Source organism: Entelurus aequoreus, linkage group LG25 (genome assembly GCF_033978785.1).
Source record: "Entelurus aequoreus isolate RoL-2023_Sb linkage group LG25, RoL_Eaeq_v1.1, whole genome shotgun sequence".
NCBI lineage: Eukaryota > Metazoa > Chordata > Actinopteri > Syngnathiformes > Syngnathidae > Entelurus > Entelurus aequoreus.
In genome coordinates, this window is record NC_084755.1 from 41,350,439 (window position 1) to 41,370,435 (window position 19,997).

The following is a 19,997-nucleotide window of genomic DNA, read 5'->3' on the forward strand; positions in this document are numbered from 1 at the left end:
TTATAAAGTGACATTTTAAATTTCCCGGGGAACTTCCGGTTCAAAACGCCTTTGAGGATGACGTATGCGCGTGACGTCAATGGTTGAAACGGAAGTATTGGGACGCCATTGAATCCAATACAAAATAGCTGTTTTCATCTCATTCTGGATGTATTCTGGACATCTGTGTTGGTGAATCTGTTGCAATTATGTTCATTGCATTATGGAGAAAGAAGCTGAGCAAGCAAAGAAGAAAGTCGGTGCGAAGCGGAGTATTTTGCGAGGGAAGTCAGCAACACAACACAGCCGGCGTTTCTTTGTTTACATTCCCGAAAGATGCAGTCAAGATGGAAGAACTCGGACAACAGAGACTCTTACCAGGAGGACTTTGACTTCGTTAACAGACGCAGACGCGATACCGTGAGTACGCTTCCAAACATTTGATCGCTTGCTATAACTAGCTCAAGATAGTAGCTAGGAGCTAGCATAACAAACACCTAGGTGTTTGTTATGCGGGATTAATTTGTGGCATATTAAATATAAGCCTGGTTGTGTTGTGGCTAATAGAGTATATATATGTCTTGTGTTTATTTACTGTTGTAGTCATTCCCAGCTGAATATCAGGTCCCACCCGCGCGCTTCCAAACATTTGCTTGCCCGTACGTGCGTGTCACGTACGTAACTTTGGTTAAATATATAAGCTTTATGAACCTTGGGTTAGGTGAACGGTTGTTTGGGCTGAGTGAGTGTGTGTGTTGTGCAGGTGTTTGTATTGTATTGGCTGGTTATATATACAGGATCCCGTCCATATTACCCGCTCAAGCTATAACTAGCTCGAGCTAGTAGCTAGGAGCTAGCATAACAAACACCTAGGTGTTTTTATGTGGGATTAATTTGTGTCATATTAAATATAAGCCTGGTTGTGTTGTGGCTAATAGAGTATATATATGTCTTGTGTTTATTTACTGTTGTAGTCATTTCCAGCTGAATATCAGGTCACCCCCGCCTCTCACAGCATCTTCCCTATCTGAATCACTTCCACTGCCCTCTAGTCCTTCACTTGCACTTTACTCATCCACAAATCTTTCATCCTCGCTCAAATTAATGGGGAAATTGTCGCTTTCTCGGTCCGAATCTCTCTCACTTCATGCGGCCATCATTGTAAACAATAGGGAACTTTGCGTATATGTTCAACTGACTACGTCACGCTACTTCCGGTAGGGGCAAGCCTTTTTTTATCAGAGAGCAAAAGTTGCGATCTTTATCGTCGTTGTTCTATACTAAATCCTTTCAGCAAAAATATGGCAATATCGCGAAATGATCAAGTATGACACATAGAATAGATCTGCTATCCCCGTTTGAATAAAAAAAATTCATTTCAGTAGGCCTTTAAAAGCCTGACAAATTTGAAGCCGTTACTTTGTCGCCATCTTGTGGACAACGTGAGTAATTCAGGTCAAGGGGCTTTAATTATACTCTGAATTAAATGGCGCGCAAAATGTATTTATATGACCAAAAGGAAACAAGCTTCCCTAGTCATGGTGAAAAAAACACAAAAAGTCAACAGACATGGTCACACAACACAACACAACCTGCTCATTACACAATTCTAAATGACACCCATTTCAATCCATTACAAAGCATGATGGGAAATAACACTCTCCACACTTATCCATGTTTGGCACATTTTAGCTGCCTGGTCATTCCAATTCAAGTGATTTCAATTCATTTCAACGTTGATTTTAAGATAGAAGAGTTTTCTTGGCCATTTTACAAGAGAGCAACTCTGACTTGCTTGAGGAGCTCTGCAGCCCAGGTGTGTCCTCACCTGTCACTGTATGCAGCAGCTGCGGCGGTTGCTCCGGTTACGGCCGCGGGTTGAGCATAGCGATAGGCAGCAGCGGCGGCGGCGGCGGCAGCAGCAGGATAGCCCCCCTGGAAACACACACACACACACACACACACACTGAAGGGTCTCCCTGGAGGACTAGACTACAATGAATGTATTATGTTCTATACTTTATTAGTCTCTATGACCAGGAAGTACAACAAACATGCCATGAATCGCAGAATGGAACACAAATGTCATTCTTAATACCTTTAATCCCGGACTATAAGCCGCTACTTTTTCCTGCGCTTCGAACCCTGCAGCTTATAAAACGGTGCGGATAATACATGGATTTGTCTTCGCTGACAGCCGTAACGCAAGAAGGTTTTGTATTTTATTTTTTTTATATATAAAAACAAGCAAATAAACTAATTAGGTGTATTATCGTTTGTGCCGTTCAGCCTTCAAGCCATCCATAGCGTTTCTACTCGTATGGGTTCTTTATTCATCACTCCAAGCAACGTTTGTTAGTTTTACAATATAATTCAAACTATTCTTACTTGCTAAATGTGAGGTGTCTGTAGGAGTGTTTTCAAGCGTATTTGTACGTGCTATCGTAATGTAATCAAACTAGCGTCGTTAGCATTAGCTAATATGCTAACAAATCACTTCAAGCAACGTTGGTAAGTTTTACAATATAACTATAACTATTCTTGCTTGCAAAAACGTCCCATGTGTGATGTCTGTAGGAGTGTTTATTTATAATTGTACGTGCCATCATGATGTGATCAAGCAAGCGTCGTTAGCATTAGCTAATATGCTAACGAATCACTCCAAGCAACGTTGGTAAGCTTTACAATATAACAAACAATTTTTGCTTACTAAAGCGTCCCATGTGTGATGTCTGTAGGAGTGTTTATTTATACTTGTACGTGCCATCATGATGTGATCAAGCTAGTGTCGTTAGCATTAGCTAATATGCTAACAAATCACTTCAAGCAACGTTGGTAAGTTTTACAATATAACTATAACTATTCTTGTTTGCAAAAACGTCCCATGTCTGATGTCAGTAGGAGTGTTTATTTATAATTGTAAGTGCCATCATGATGTGATCAAGCTAGCGTCGTTAGCATTAGCTAATATGCTAACAAATCACTTCAAGCAACATTGGTAAGTTTTACAATATAACTATAACTATTCTTGTTTGCAAAAACGTCCCATGTCTGATGTCAGTAGGAGTGTTTATTTATACTTGTACGTGCCATCGTGATGTGATCAAGCTAGCGTCGTTAGCATTAGCTAATATGCTAACAAATCACTCCAAGCAACGTTGGTAAGCTTTACAATATAACTAAAACAATTTTTGCTTACTAAAGCGTCCCATGTGTGATGTCTGTAGGAGTGTTTATTTATACTTGTACGTGCCATCGTGATGTGATCAAGCTAGCGTCGTTAGCATTAGCTAATATGCTAACAAATCACTTCAAGCAACATTGGTAAGTTTTACAATATAACTATAACTATTCTTGCTTGCAAAAACGTCCCATGTCTGATGTCTGTAGGAGTGTTTATTTATTTATTTATTTATTTATTTAGTTTGTCAAGGGAAAGCCTGCGATTCCTGAATGGGCTGAACAGTTTGAAGTTGGAACGCTTTGAATCGGGTGAAAAATGTGGAAGGTAGAGCGCGCCAAAATGTGGAGAAGAAGAAGAAGAAGAAGTTGAACTAGAAGAGGAACTTCCTGGAGGAATTGTGTGTGAACGCTCCAATGCTGAAGTTGAACTGAAATCCTGGAATTTTTTTTAGAATTGTTGAAGTATAGCACACAATTCCCAAACAGGCAGAATATTTTGAAGTTGGAACAGTTTGAATCAGATGAAAAATGTGGGAGTTGTGGAACTTTGAAGAATGTCCCGTTCATTTCAACGGGAGTATCCCAAAAATTGGGGAATTTTCGGGAAAAGCGGGAATTTTTTGGAAAATGGTAAAAAACTTGAATGTTCTGAATGAATTAAAATGGTTGGTGTTGGAATGTTTCAAAAAGGTCAAGTTATGTTGAAAAAGGAGCATTTGTAATTAAGAAATGGTATTAAGGAATTCCTGGAAACCGGTCATTTTTCCAGTTCAAAAAACAACTTTGTTTTTTTCCCTGATTAAAAGAAATGTTTTGATGGTGGAACGGTTGAAAAATGTGGAAGGAGTAGTCGCCAGAATAAAGGGTCAAAAAAGGGTTTGAAAAAAACGGGAATTCTGGGAATTCCTGAAATTTTTTTGAACTTGGAAAAAAGGTAGTTTAAATTTCCAGAATGAGTGGAATGTGTCGAAGGGTGAATGGTTTGAATCGGTTGAAAAATGTGGAAATGGTGGAAGTTTGAAAAATGGCCAATTCATATTGAATGGGAAAAATGTCCCGGAAAACTTGGAATTCTGGGAAATCTGGGAATTTGAGGAGTTTGTCAAGGGAAAGCCTGCGATTCCTGAATGGGCTGAACAGTTTGAAGTTGGAACGCTTTGAATCGGGTGAAAAATGTGGAAGGTAGAGCGCGCCAAAATGTGGAGAAGAAGAAGAAGAAGAAGTTGAACTAGAAGAGGAACTTCCTGGAGGAATTGTGTGTGAACGCTCCAATGCTGAAGTTGAACTGAAATCCTGGAAATTTTTTTAGAATTGTTGAAGTATAGCACACAATTCCCAAACAGGCAGAATATTTTGAAGTTGGAACAGTTTGAATCAGATGAAAAATGTGGGAGTTGTGGAACTTTGAAGAATGTCCCGTTCATTTCAATGGGAGTATCCCCAAAAATTGGGGAATTTTCGGGAAAAGTGGGAATTTTTTGGAAAATGGTAAAAAACTTGAATGTTCTGAATGAATTAAAATGGTTGGTGTTGGAATGTTTCAAAAAGGTCAAGATATGTTGATGAAGGAGCATTTGTAATTAAGAAATGGTATTAAGGAATTCCTGGAAACCGGTCATTTTTCCAGTTCAAAAAACAACTTTGTTTTTTTCCCTGATTAAAAGAAATGTTTTGATGGTGGAACGGTTGAAAAATGTGGAAGGAGTAGTCGCCAGAATAAAGGGTCAAAAAAGGGTTTGAAAAAAACGGGAATTCTGGGAATTCCTGGAATTTTTTTGTACTTGGAAAAAAGGTAGTTTAAATTTCCAGGATGAGTGGAATGTGTCGAAGGGTGAATGGTTTGAATCGGTTGAAAAATGTGGAAATGGTGGAAGTTTGAAAAATGGCCAATTCATATTGAATGGGAAAAATGTCCCGGAAAACTTGGAATTTTGGGAAATCTGGGAATTTGAGGAGTTTGTCAAGGGAAAGCCTGCGATTCCTGAATAGGCTGAACAGTTTGAAGTTGGAACGCTTTGAATCGGGTGAAAAATGTGGAAGGTAGAGCATGCCAAAATGTGGAGAAGAAGAAGAAGAAGAAGTTGAACTAGAAGAGGAACTTCCTGGAGGAATTGTGTGAGAACGCTCCAATGCTGAAGTTGAACTGAAATGCTGACAGAATGTTGTAAGAATAGTTTCAATGTTGAAAAGCTGACGCTGAACTGAAATGCTAATGGATTTGTAGGATGAATGTAGAAATCGTTTAAATGCTGAAATGGTTTGAATGTTGAAGAGTTTGAATTTCCAGGAAAACCGGAATTTGGTTTGGAACTTGGGAAAGTGTTAGTTTGAATGTCCAGGATGAGTGGAATGTGTTGATGTTGGAATTGTTTGAATAGGTTGAAAAATGTGGGAATTGTGCAACTTGGGAAAATGTCCCATTCATTTCAATGGGAACTTCCTGGAAATTTGGGAAAAAGCGGGATTTAAAAAAAAAATGATTAAGCCCATCAATGTCCTAAATGAGCTGAATTGGTTGGTGTTGGAATTGTTCAAATGGGGCAAGAAATGTTGAAGTAGTAAATGGTATTAGGGAATTTCGGGAAAAATCTGGAATTTTTTTGAACTTGGAAAAAGGGTAGTTTGAATTTCCAAAAAGGAGGAATGTGTTAAAGTTGGAAAACAGGGATTTTTTCCAGTTGAGAAAACCGACTTTGTTTAAGAGGAATGTTTGGACGGCTTGAAGTGTGGAAGGAGTAGTCCACAGAAAAAAGGCTGGAAATAGGGCTCTAGAAAACTAGGAATTCTGGAAAATCCTGGAATTTTTTGGAACTTGGAAAAGGGGAAATATGAATTTCCAGAATGGTGGAATTTGTTTTGATTGACTGATTGAGACTTGTATTAGTAGATTGCACAGTACACTACATATTGACCACTAAATGGTAACACCCCAATAAGTTGTTCAACCTGTTTAAGTCCACGTTCATCAATTCATGGTAAAAAAAATGTAGTGAAATTAATTATATTTATATAGCGCTTTTCTCTAGTGACTCAGAGCGCTTTACATAGTGAAAGCCAATATGTAAGTTCCATTTAAAGGCCTACTGAAAGCCACTACTAGCGACCACGCAGTCTGATAGTTTATATATCAATGATGACATCTTAACATTGCAACACATGCCAATACGGCCCGGTTAACTTATAAAGTGAGATTTTAAAATTCCCGGGAAATATCCGGCTGAAACATCGCGGTATGATGACGTATGCGCGTGACGAAGTCCGAGTAACGGAAGTTATGGTACCCCGTAGAATCCTATACAGAAAGCTCTGTTTTCATTTCATAATTCCACAGTATTCTGGACATCTTTTGCAATTTTTTTAATGAACAATGAAGGCTGCAAAGAAGACAGTTGTAGGTGGGATCAGTGTATTAGCAGCGGACTACAGCAACACAACCAGGAGGACTTTGTTGGAGCGCTAGCCGCGCTAGCCGCGCTAGCCGCGCTAGCCGCCGACTTCACCTTGACTTCCTACGTCTCCGGGCCGCCAAACGCATCGGGTGAAGTCCTTCGTCCTTCTGCCGATCGCTGGAACTCAGGTGAGCACGGGTGTTGATGAGCAAATGAGGGCTGGCTGGCGTAGGTGGAGAGCTAATGTTTTTAGCATAGCTCTGTGCAGTCCGATTGCTAAGTTAGCTTCAATGGCGTCGTTAGCACAGCATTGTTAACCTTCGCCAGCCTGGAAAGCATTAACCGTGTATTTACATGTCCACGGTTTAATAGTATTGTTGATTTTCTATCTATCCTTCCAGTCAGGGGTTTATTTTTTTTGTTTCTATATGCAGTTAAAGCACGATGCTATCACGTTAGCTCGTAGCTAAAGCATTTCGCCGATGTATTGTCGTGGAGATAAAAGGCACTGAATGTCCATTTTGCGTTCTGGACTCTCATTTTCAAGAGGATATAGTATCCCAGGTGGTTTAAAATACAAATCTGTGATCTACAATAGAAAAAGGAGAGTGTGGAATCCAATGAGCCAGCTTGTACCTAAGTTACGGTCAGAGCGAAAAAAGATACGTCCATCACTGCCTCTCAAGTCATTCACTGTAACGTTCCTCATCCACGAATCTTCCATCCTCGCTCAAATTAATGGGGTAATCGTCACTTTCTCGGTCCGAATCTCTCTCGCTCCATTGTAAACAACGGGGAATTGTGAGGAATACTAGCTCCTGTGACGTCACGCTACTTCCGCTACAGGCAAGGCTTTTTTTTTATCAGCGAGCAAAAGTTGCGAACTTTATCGTCGATTTTCTCTACTAAATCCTTCCAGCAAAAATATGGCAATATCGCGAAATGATCAAGTATGACACATAGAATGGATCTGCTATTCCCGTTTAAATTTAAAAAAATCATTTCAGTAGGCCTTTAAAGCAGTGTGGGTGGCACTGGGAGCAGGTGGGTCAAGTGTCTTGCCCAAGGACACAACGGCAGTGACTAGGATGGCGGAAGAGGGAATCGAACCTGGAACCCTCAAGTTGCTGGCACGGCCGCTCTACCAACTGTCGAAGGTGGAATGGTTTGAAAATGTTGAAAAATGTAATAATGGTGGAAGTTTGGAAAATGGCCAATTCATTTTGAATGGGAAATCTGGGAATTTTTGGAATTTGTCAAGGAAAAGCCGGCAATTCCCGGACAGGCTGAACAGTTTGAAGTTGGTGAAACATGTGGAAGGTGGAGCGCACCAAAATGTGGAGAAGAATAAGAATAAGTTGAAGTTGAATAAGTAGATGAAAGTTGGTGTAGTAAAGCATGTTGGAGCATTCACACCATGAATATTTATACTATACTTCAGTGTTTTGCAACCTTTTTTGAGCCAAGGCACATTTTTTTCATAAAAAAAAAATACGGAGGCACACCACCCGCAGAAAAGGTTACAAAATGAAACTCCACCAGGTCGTCGTGCCTTATTTTGAGTTTGTTGTTGTTTCCTATGTGTAGTGCTTTAGTCTCGGTCTTGCGCTGTTCATTTGGTGACCCTTCCTGTTTTGTTGGTGTTCTCCTGTGGCAGCTTCACGCCTTCCTTTGAGTTCTATTCCCCGCACCTGCTTTGTTTTCGCAATCAAGACTGTTTAAGTTGTGCGTACGCTATCCTTCTTTGTGGGGACACTGTTGATTGTCATGTCATGTACGGATGTACTTGGTGGACGCCGTCTCCGCTCCACACGCTGTAAGTTTTTGCTGTCGTCCAGCATTCTGTTATTGTTTACTTTGTAGCCAGCTCAGTTTTACTTTTGTTTTGCACAGCCATCCCTATGCTTCAGTGCCTTTTCCTAGCGGGACTTGCCTTTTGTTCATTAAGCCTTACATTAACTTTTTACATAGCAAAAAACACTGCACTAGACGTCACATTATTATAATTATTGATTTGCAAAAAAATATTTTTTTGGACCAATTAGGTGAAGTTGCATAATTTCCCACGGCACACCAGACAATATCTCACGGCCGCGGCACAGTGGTTGAAAAACACTGCTATAGTTGGACCATTTGCTGGACACAGCAAAGAATGGGGCAGACTTGGAAAAAGGAACACACACGCACACACACACACACACACACACACACACACACACACACACACACACACACACACACACACACACACACACACACAGACACAGACACAGACACACACAGACGGGCCTATGCTGACACTTCAGATGAGAGTTGAAAGGTCCTCCAAACAGCACAAAGGTGTGCATTGAGCAGAAGACGTTGGTAATGTAGCAGGTGAGGCAGGTTATTCAGGGAACAAACAGCGAGGCCTTCTGGGTGAGTGGAAGACGTGTGGAGAGGGAGGCTGTTAGCAGAATGTCCACATGCAACAGCTGGTGGGCACATGCTTGAATAACACTCGAAACGTCTTTAATTTGAGCCCCTGGTCAGCGTCTTACACCCTGCTGTGGGACTAAACTCACACCCTGATGTGGGACTAAACTCACACCCTGATGTGGGACTAAACTCACACCCTGCTGTGGGACTAAACTGCTGTGTGTGAGACACCTTCATAACAATATGTAATATGTACAATATACACACTGCAAGTATATATATCATGTAGTAACAGACACCTTCATAACAATATGTAATATGTACAATATACACACTGCAAGTATATATATATCATGTAGTAACAGACACCTTCATAACAATATGTAATATGTACAATATACACACTGCAAGTATATATATCATGTAGTAACAGACACCTTCATAACAATATGTAATATGTACAATATACACACTGCAAGTATATATATAATGTAGTAACAGACACCTTCATAACAATATGTAATATGTACAATATACACACTGCAAGTATATATATCATGTAGTAACAGACACCTTCATAACAATATGTACAATATACACACTACAAGTATATATATCATGTAGTAACAGACACCTTCATAACAATATGTAATATGTACAATATACACACTGTAACTATATATATATATAATGTAGTAACAAACACCTTCATAACAATATGTAATATGTACAATATACACACTGCAAGTATATATATCATGTAGTAACAGACACCTTCATAACAATATGTACAATATACACACTACAAGTATATATATCATGTAGTAACAGACACCTTCATAACAATATGTAATATGTACAATATACACACTGCAAGTATATATATCATGTAGTAACAGACACCTTCATAACAATATGTAATATGTACAATATACACACTGTAACTATATATATATATAATGTAGTAACAAACACCTTCATAACAATATGTAATATGTACAATATACACACTGCAAGTATATATATAATGTAGTAACAGACACCATCATAACAATATGTAATATGTACAATATACACACTGCAAGTATATATATAATGTAGTAACAGACACCTTCATAACAATATGTAATATGTACAATATACACACTGCAAGTATATATATCATGTAGTAACAGACACCTTCATAACAATATGTAATATGTACAATATACACACTGCAAGTATATATATCATGTAGTAACAGACACCATCATAACAATATGTAATATGTCCAATATTTACCATATTTTAGTCATTTGAATTATTGCCAGAGTTCATACTCCAACAGGCTCCTTCAGCTTGGTTCCCACAGTGTTGGATTCAAGAAGTCCTTCATCCAGCTGTATAAAACACTGGCCATACAGCAATAGATGATATCTGTCTATTACCTGACATGTTTGCTACCTCTCTTTATTTATCATGTCTATTTTCTGCTGGATCTACTCTCTATCTTATGCAGCAGCTGATACTGTAATATTGTACATGGTCATTGTATATATTATATAAAGAGGATATAATAGAATAATATATCAGTATATACATTATACTGTATATGTAATATGTAAATATTACATATGTTATATTTTATATTGCCACTGCGGTACATTTTTTGTCTACTTTATACCTGCATTATCCTTTCCATCCTTAGTAAGTGGGCTACTGTGTGGAACAATGTCCCTTGTGGATCAATAAAGTTGTCTAAGTCCAATGTTGGCAGGTCTGCTATTGGATAGGAAGATCAGAAGAACTTAGCTTTTAAACGCTTCGGTACATTTTTAACACGTTTTATTCAGCATAGAAATAAGAGTGATGGTCAATTCTGCAAAAACTGCTCAACCAGACCAAAGAGATCAGTGAGAGAATGAATGGCATTTAGTGGTTTAGTAGAGAAACAAACAAAGTCCTGGTCCACAATCGAAACAAGTGGCGTTTTCAGTGAGTTAGTAGAAAGAATAAAGCAGAATAATTGGAAGCATGGACTAAAAGACATCAGGTTCCAGGCCAGATCAGAAGGAAAGCAATGCACACTGTAGTGGAGCCTACCTGAGGCACCCTGGGACTAAGGACTGAGTCCTGAAACACTAGTCTATAGAGAGAACACAAACAAGCCTGGTCACACACTTTGGTCATAGACCTTAGACTTTGGTCATCCGCCCACAGAGCAGCGGCGTTCACACCCTCAAACTCCAATGACATCAACTTCCTTTGACCTGAGCTGCAGGCAAACTCAACCATTTCCCAAGACTGTCAACAGAAAGCGTAAGGAGTGGGAGTGGGAGTGTCACCTTGTCCACTCTGTGTTGCCAAAACATGCCCAATCACACCCAGAGGGAAAGAGCGGGAGGAAGCTGTGAGGGACGGGTGTGCCGGTGGGAGGTGAGGTTACTTACATATAAGTCTGCAGCGCCGTAAAACCCATCCTGATACACCACACTGAGAGAGAGAGAGAGAGAGAGAGAGAGGAGGCATGATGGGGCGGGGGAGGTTGTGGAGTGGTGCAAAAAAGGTGGTGCACAGTCCCAAAAAGCATGGTGGGTGAGAGAGAGAGAGAGAGAGAGAGAGAGAGAGAGAGAGAGAGAGAGAGAGTTATTTCACACCCATGCAGCATGCAGGATAACAACTTTCATTAAAAAAGACAATTTGTCAAAGACCTGAACAAGATGTAGTCATCCTCCCCACCAACAGGGGGCAGCAGTGACTGAAGGTTTATCCTTAAATGCTTTTAAATGTAAACATTGGAAGGGAGCTGAGTTATGTGTAAGTGTTTGACTTGATGTCCATCCTGTCATTTTCATGTGTTCATCTGCTGCCAGGACTTTTTCATCTCAATGGGATTTTCTTCCTGGGCAAATAAGATTTAGAAAAAGCCTCCTTTATAAAAGTGCGCATGTAAAACCTCAGAATATATGTACTACAAACTAAAGCATGCTGCGTGTCATGCCAAGGACCCGCCAAGATGAGGTCACTTCCTGTCTGGAAATATTTCCCCGCAGAGCTTCTTCGACGTCACATGCTGTGTTATTTGAATACTTTATTATTATTATTATTATTATTCTTCATTCAATTCAAAGAATAGCTTGCCTCGTAGTAAAAGGGAACAAGACACTACAAATAAAGAAGATTTTAAAACAAGCCTCATTTCTTTCTTAAATGTTGTTTTTTTTAAACGAGGTATGGCCTGAAAAAAAGTTTACTTTTAAATGATCAGTCTTGTAATTTTACGTTTTTGGCCCGAAAGGGAAGGAAGTAAGATGTAAATAAAAGTAAGGTGTAAATAAAAGAGAAGTGTTGGATACTTCTCTTGTTTTTATGAAATGTTTGGGTAGAATTTTATCAAACAAAACCATCTTCTTCCACTTATCCGAGGTGGGGTCGCGGGGGCAGCAGTCTAAGCAGAAAAGCCCAGACTTCCCTCTCCCCAGCCACTTGGTCCAGCTCCTCCCTGGGATCCCGAGGTGTTCCCAGGTCAGCCGGGAGACATGGTCTTCCCAACATGTCTTCCCCATGGCCTCCTATCGGTCGGACGTGCCCTAAACACCTCCCTAGGTGGCATCCTGAACCACCTCATCTGGCTCCTCTCCATGTGGAGGCTTTACTTTCATCTCCTCCCGGATGACAGATCTTTTCATCCCATCTCTAAACTCATTTGGGCCGCTTGTACCCGTGAGCTTGTCCTTTCGGTCATAACCCAAAGCTCATGAGCATAGGTGAGGATGGGAACGTAGATCGACCGCTAAATTGAGAGCTTTGCCTTCTGGCTCAGCTCCTTCTTCACCACAACGGATCGACTGAAGACGCTGCACCGATCCGCCTGTCGATCTCACCATCCACTCTTCCCTCACATTTAATAATACAAGCATGTTTCTTTCATGAAGACAAGAATATAAGTTGCTATGATTGTGATGACTTGCATTGATTGCAATCAGACAGTAGTGATGATAACTTACATAGTGATGATAACTTACATAGTGATGATAACTTACATAGTGATGATAACTTACATAGTGATGATAACTTACATAGTGATGATAACCTACATAGTGATGATAACCTACATAGTGATGATAACCTACATAGTGATGATAACTTACATAGTGATGATAACCTACATAGTGATGATAACTTACATAGTGATGATAACTTACATAGTGATGATAACCTACATAGTGATGATAACTTACATAGTGATGATAACTCACATAGTGATGATAACTTACATAGTGATGATAACCTACATAGTGATGATAACCTACATAGTGATGATAACCTACATAGTGATGATAACTTACATAGTGATGATAACTTACATAGTGATGATAACTTACATAGTGATGATAACTTGCATAGTGATGATAACTTACATAGTGATGATAACCTACATAGTGATGATAACTTACATAGTGATGATAACCTACATAGTGATGATAACTTACATAGTGATGATAACTTACATAGTGATGATAACCTACATAGTGATGATAACCTACATAGTGATGATAACTTACATAGTGATGATAACCTACATAGTGATGCTAACTTACATAGTGATGCTAACTTACATAGTGATGATAACCTACATAGTGATGATAACCTACATAGTGATGATAACTTACATAGTGATGATAACCTACATAGTGATGATAACCTGCATAGTGATGATAACCTGCATAGTGATGATAACCTACATAGTGATGATAACTTACATAGTGATGATAACTTACATAGTGATGATAACCTGCATAGTGATGATAACTTACATAGTGATGATAACCTACATAGTGATGATAACTTACATAGTGATGATAACCTACATAGTGATGATAACTTACATAGTGATGATAACCTATATAGTGATGATAACTTACATAGTGATGATAACCTACATAGTGATGATAACTTACATAGTGATGATAACCTACATAGTGATGATAACTTACATAGTGATGATAACCTACATAGTGATGATAACCTACATAGTGATGATAACTTACATAGTGATGATAACCTACATAGTGATGATAACTTACATAGTGATGATAACCTACATAGTGATGATAACTTGCATAGTGATGATAACTTACATAGTGATGATAACCTGCATAGTGATGATAACTTGCATAGTGATGATAACTTACATAGTGATGATAACCTACATAGTGATGATAACTTACATAGTGATGATAACCTACATAGTGATGATAACTTACATAGTGATGATAACTTACATAGTGATGATAACCTATATAGTGATGATAACCTACATAGTGATGATAACTTACATAGTGATGATAACCTACATAGTGATGCTAACTTACATAGTGATGCTAACTTACATAGTGATGATAACCTACATAGTGATGATAACCTACATAGTGATGATAACTTACATAGTGATGATAACCTGCATAGTGATGATAACCTGCATAGTGATGATAACCTACATAGTGATGATAACTTACATAGTGATGATAACTTACATAGTGATGATAACCTGCATAGTGATGATAACTTACATAGTGATGATAACCTACATAGTGATGATAACTTACATAGTGATGATAACCTACATAGTGATGATAACTTACATAGTGATGATAACTTACATAGTGATGATAACCTACATAGTGATGATAACTTACATAGTGATGATAACCTACATAGTGATGATAACTTACATAGTGATGATAACCTACATAGTGATGATAACTTACATAGTGATGATAACCTACATAGTGATGATAACCTACATAGTGATGATAACTTACATAGTGATGATAACCTACATAGTGATGATAACTTACATAGTGATGATAACCTACATAGTGATGCTAACTTACATAGTGATGATAACTTACATAGTGATGATAACCTACATAGTGATGATAACTTACATAGTGATGATAACCTGCATAGTGATGATAACTTACATAGTGATGATAACCTACATAGTGATGATAACCTGCATAGTGATGATAACCTGCATAGTGATGATAACTTACATAGTGATGATAACTTACATAGTGATGATAACCTGCATAGTGATGATAACCTACATAGTGATGATAACTTACATAGTGAGGATAACCTACATAGTGATGATAACCTACATAGTGATGATAACCTACATAGTGATGATAACCTACATAGTGATGATAACCTGCATAGTGATGATAACCTACATAGTGATGATAACTTACATAATGATGATAACTTACATAGTGATGATAACCTGCATAGTGATGGTAACTTACATAGTGATGATAACCTATATAGTGATGATAACTTACATAGTGATGATAACCTACATAGTGATGATAACTTACATAGTGATGATAACCTACATAGTGATGATAACTTACATAGTGATGATAACCTACATAGTGATGATAACCTACATAGTGATGATAACTTACATAGTGATGATAACCTACATAGTGATGCTAACTTACATAGTGATGATAACTTACATAGTGATGATAACCTACATAGTGATGCTAACCTACATAGTGATGATAACCTACATAGTGATGATAACCTGCATAGTGATGATAACTTACATAGTGATGATAACCTACATAGTGATGATAACCTACATAGTGATGATAACCTGCATAGTGATGATAACTTACATAGTGATGATAACTTACATAGTGATGATAACCTGCATAGTGATGATAACCTACATAGTGATGATAACTTACATAGTGATGATAACCTACATAGTGATGATAACTTACATAGTGATGGTAACTTACATAGTGATGATAACCTACATAGTGATGATAACCTACATAGTGATGATAACCTGCATAGTGATGATAACCTGCATAGTGATGATAACCTGCATAGTGATGGTAACTTACATAGTGATGATAACTTACATAGTGATGATAACCTACATAGTGATGATAACTTATATAGTGATGATAACTTACATAGTGATGATAACTTACATAGTGATGATAACTTATATAGTGATGATAACTTACATAGTGATGATAACCTACATAGTGATGATAACTTACATAGTGATGATAACTTACATAGTGATGATAACCTGCATAGTGATGATAACCTACATAGTGATGATAACCTACATAGTGATGATAACCTGCATAGTGATGGTAACTTACATAGTGATGATAACTTACATAGTGATGATAACCTACATAGTGATGATAACTTACATAGTGATGATAACTTACATAGTGATGATAACTTATATAGTGATGATAACTTACATAGTGATGATAACTTACATAGTGATGATAACCTACATAGTGATGATAACTTACATAGTGATGATAACCTACATAGTGATGATAACTTACATAGTGATGATAACCTACATAGTGATGATAACTTACATAGTGATGATAACCTACATAGTGATGATAACCTACATAGTGATGATAACCTACATAGTGTTGATAACTTACATAGTGATGATAACCTGCATAGTGATGATAACCTACATAGTGATGATAACTTACATAGTGATGATAACCTACATAGTGATGATAACCTCCACTTCTTCACATGGAGGAGACACAAAGTCCTCCTTCCTGTCCAATACCACATGCCAGTGCTTGCTTTTTGCCATCTTATTTGTCCAGCTTCCATACTTTTTCAAATGAACTCAACTCGAACTAACTCGTATTAACTCAACTCGAAATAACTCTTAATTAACTTGTATTCATTCAATTTGAATTAACTCAGATTAAATCAACTCGGATTAAATCACATTAACTACATTCAATTTAACTCAAATTATCTCAACTAAAATGAACTCATGAACTAAATTTAAGTAAACTAAAATGAACTCAACTCGAACTAACTGGTATTAGCTCAACTCGAAATAACTATTTATTTACTCGTATTTATTCAATTCGAATGAACTCAAATTAACTAAACTCCGATGACCTCAAGTTAACTCAACTCAAAACAACTCGTATTAACAAAATTCAATTTAACTCAACTCAAATTAACTCAACTAGAACTAACTCGTATAAACGCAACTCAAAATAACTCTTAATTAACTCGTATTAATTCAATTCGATTTAACTCAGATTAAATCATCTCAGATTAACTCAACACAAATGAACTGATATGAACTCAATTCAATTTAACTCAAATGAACTCAACTCAAATGAACTCAACTCGTATTAACTCAACTCAAAATAACTCTTAATTAACTTGTATTCATTCAATTCGGATTAACTCAAATTATCTTAACTCAAATGACCTCAAAGTTAACTCAACTCAAATTAACTCGTAATAACTAAATTCCATTTAATTCAACTCAAAACGAAACTAACTCGTATAAACTCAACTCGAAATAACTCTTAATTAACTTGTATTAATTCAATTTGAATTAGCTGAAATTAACTCAACCTAAATGACCTCAAGTTAACTCAACTCAAATTAATTTGTATTAACTAAATTCAATTTAACTCAACTCGAAGTAACTCGTGTTAACTCAACTCAAAATAACTCTAAATTAACTCGTATTAATTCAATTAGAATTAACTCAACTCAAATGACCTCAAGTTAACTCAACTCAAATTAACTCGTATTAACTAAATACAATTTTACTCACCTCAAATTAACACAACTCGAACTAACTCGTATTAACTCAACCCGAAATAACTCTTAATTAACGTGTATTAAGTCCATTTGAATCAACTCAAATTAACGCAACTCAAATGACCTCAAGTTAACTCAAAATAACAATTAATTCAAATTGAATTAATACAAGTTAATTAACTCATAATAACTCAACTCAAATTAACTAAATTCAATTTAACTCAACTAAAATTAACAACAACTCGAACTAACTCGTAACTCCAATATCACATGAAAGTGGTTGGTTTTTGCCATCTTATTTGTCCAGCTTCCATACTCCTTTTGATCAATTTGACAAGAAATACATTGGCGGCAAATGCCGTAGCTTGCTAGCTTGTGTGCGCTGGCTTTCTGAGACTCTTATTTTGTCAGCGCAGGCAGGATGGAGCAGCACTTTTATTGTGAAGACAGGAACTGTGCAGTCTGTCTTTACAGTTTTGACGGCAGGTACGGCGCGAGAGTCTGTGATTCTCGCCTTCCTGCCGGTCGTTTTTTCTCAACAATGATCTGGCAGCAGCCAGCGTCATCTCACAAGACCCTCGGGTGCCGTGAATGTCAATCAAGTGACAAAAGTCACGTCTTGGTGAAGATTGATGAGTTTTAGGTCTATTTTTGAATGCCTGGCAGGCGATGGACTAACACACCCTCCACCATCCACCGTGGACTGACACACCCTCCACCATCCACCGTGGACTGACACACCCTCCACCATCCACCGTGGACTGACACACCCTCCACCATCCACCGTGGACTGACACACCCTCCACCATCCACCGTGGACTGACACACCCTCCACCATCCACCGTGGACTGACACACCCTCCACCATCCACCGTGGACTGACACACCCTCCACCGCTGCTTTACACTTCAACAAATAAATACAATATATCCACAATTAGAGGAATTGTCTCATATGTATTCTATAGTGCATGTTTTTGGTAGAAAGAGTACACAACCTTGGTCGTGTAGGCACATTTTACTCCTGCAGACACAACTTTCACTTAGAAATGAGGCCTTTCCATCTAGCACTGGACTCTGGTCCACTTCATGAGAGCATAGTTCTGAGGTAGAACAATGTTACAGGACGCTTGTTCAGGTGTTGACAAATTGTCCTAACGAGCTCCAACACAAAATGCATGACATGTTTACACATAAGTTGTGTTGATGACAACAAAGTGGGGCTGTTTTTAATTGACCCTCTGTGGATATTTCCATGGTGATGAAGTGAAGCATGGAGTTGTGCTTCCATGGCTATATTGTAGCAGCGTTTGGGGAAGTGCACATAATGTACGCCACTTTAGAAACCCTAGTGCAGAGCAGGGATGACCACGCCCCCCGCTCATTTGATTGGTCGCTTCTTCTCTAGCTGATTTCTCATGCAGATGTGATGATGTGATGCAGATGTGATGAAAAGTTGACAGTCATCATGACAATTGTACACGCTGACAGTCGTCATCATGACAATTGTACACGCTGACAGTCGTCATCATGACAAATGTACACACTGACAGTCGTCATCATGACAAATGTACACGCTGACAGTCGTCATCATGACAAATGTACACGCTGACAGTCGTCATCATGACAAATGTACACACTGACAGTCGTCATCATGACAATTGTACACGCTGACAGTCGTCATCATGACAAATGTACACACTGACAGTCGTCATCATGACAAATGTACACACTGACAGTCGTCATCATGACAAATGTACACACTGACAGTCGTCATCATGACAAATGTACACACTGATAGTCGTCGTCATGACAAATGTACACACTGATAGTCGTCGTCATGACAAATGTACACACTGACAGTCGTCATCATGACAAAGCCAGAGACTTTGCAGCAACCAATCAAATGAGCGGGGGGCGTGGTCTAAACTGGCAGACAGAATGAGTAGCAAATGTGTGATGGCTGCATGTTTGTGTTTATGTAAATCTACTGATCTGTGTTTATTCAATGAGGAGCTTCCTGAGGGAAGTGTGAATCTGCATGAGCACAGTTGTGTTAAACAAATACTCTGCCAAACTACATTCAGGAAATGACCAGAAGTCCCTGGCTCTAATTGGAAGAGGATCGCTTTCCAAACGCCACTCTTGCATGTGATGTTCTTAACCGTGGGTAGGTGGGGATGGCGGGCTGAGGAACTTAGGTGGGGATGGCGGGCTGAGGAACTTAGGTGGGGATGGCGGGCTGAGGAACTTAGGTGGGGATGGCGGGCTGAGGAACTTAGGTGGGGATGGCGGGCTGAGGAACTTAGGTGGAGGTGGCGGGCTGAGGAACTTAGGTGGGGATGGCGGGCTGAGGAACTTAGGTGGGGATGGTGGGCTGAGGAACTTAGGTGGAGGTGGCGGGC

General features: G+C 38.5%; 1 protein-coding gene across 17 annotated transcripts in view; it reads right to left on the reverse strand.

Annotated features, from left to right (window-relative positions):
* Positions 1-19,997, reverse strand: part of LOC133642656 (RNA binding protein fox-1 homolog 2-like) — a 127,633-nt gene that overhangs the window by 11,796 nt on the left and 95,840 nt on the right. For 16 of the 17 annotated variants that reach the window (XR_009824571.1, XR_009824573.1, XR_009824576.1 and 13 more), the window contains exons 10-11: positions 11,399-11,441; positions 1,808-1,914 (exon numbers count right to left, since the gene is read on the reverse strand). Coding sequence is in view for 2 of the 17 variants with exons in the window: in XM_062036994.1 (XP_061892978.1) it covers positions 1,808-1,914; positions 11,399-11,441 (150 nt within the window). In the remaining 15 variants the exon portion in view is untranslated. The remainder of the gene's footprint in view (positions 1-1,807; positions 1,915-11,398; positions 11,442-19,997) is intronic. The other variant, XR_009824577.1, reaches the window with a different exon arrangement.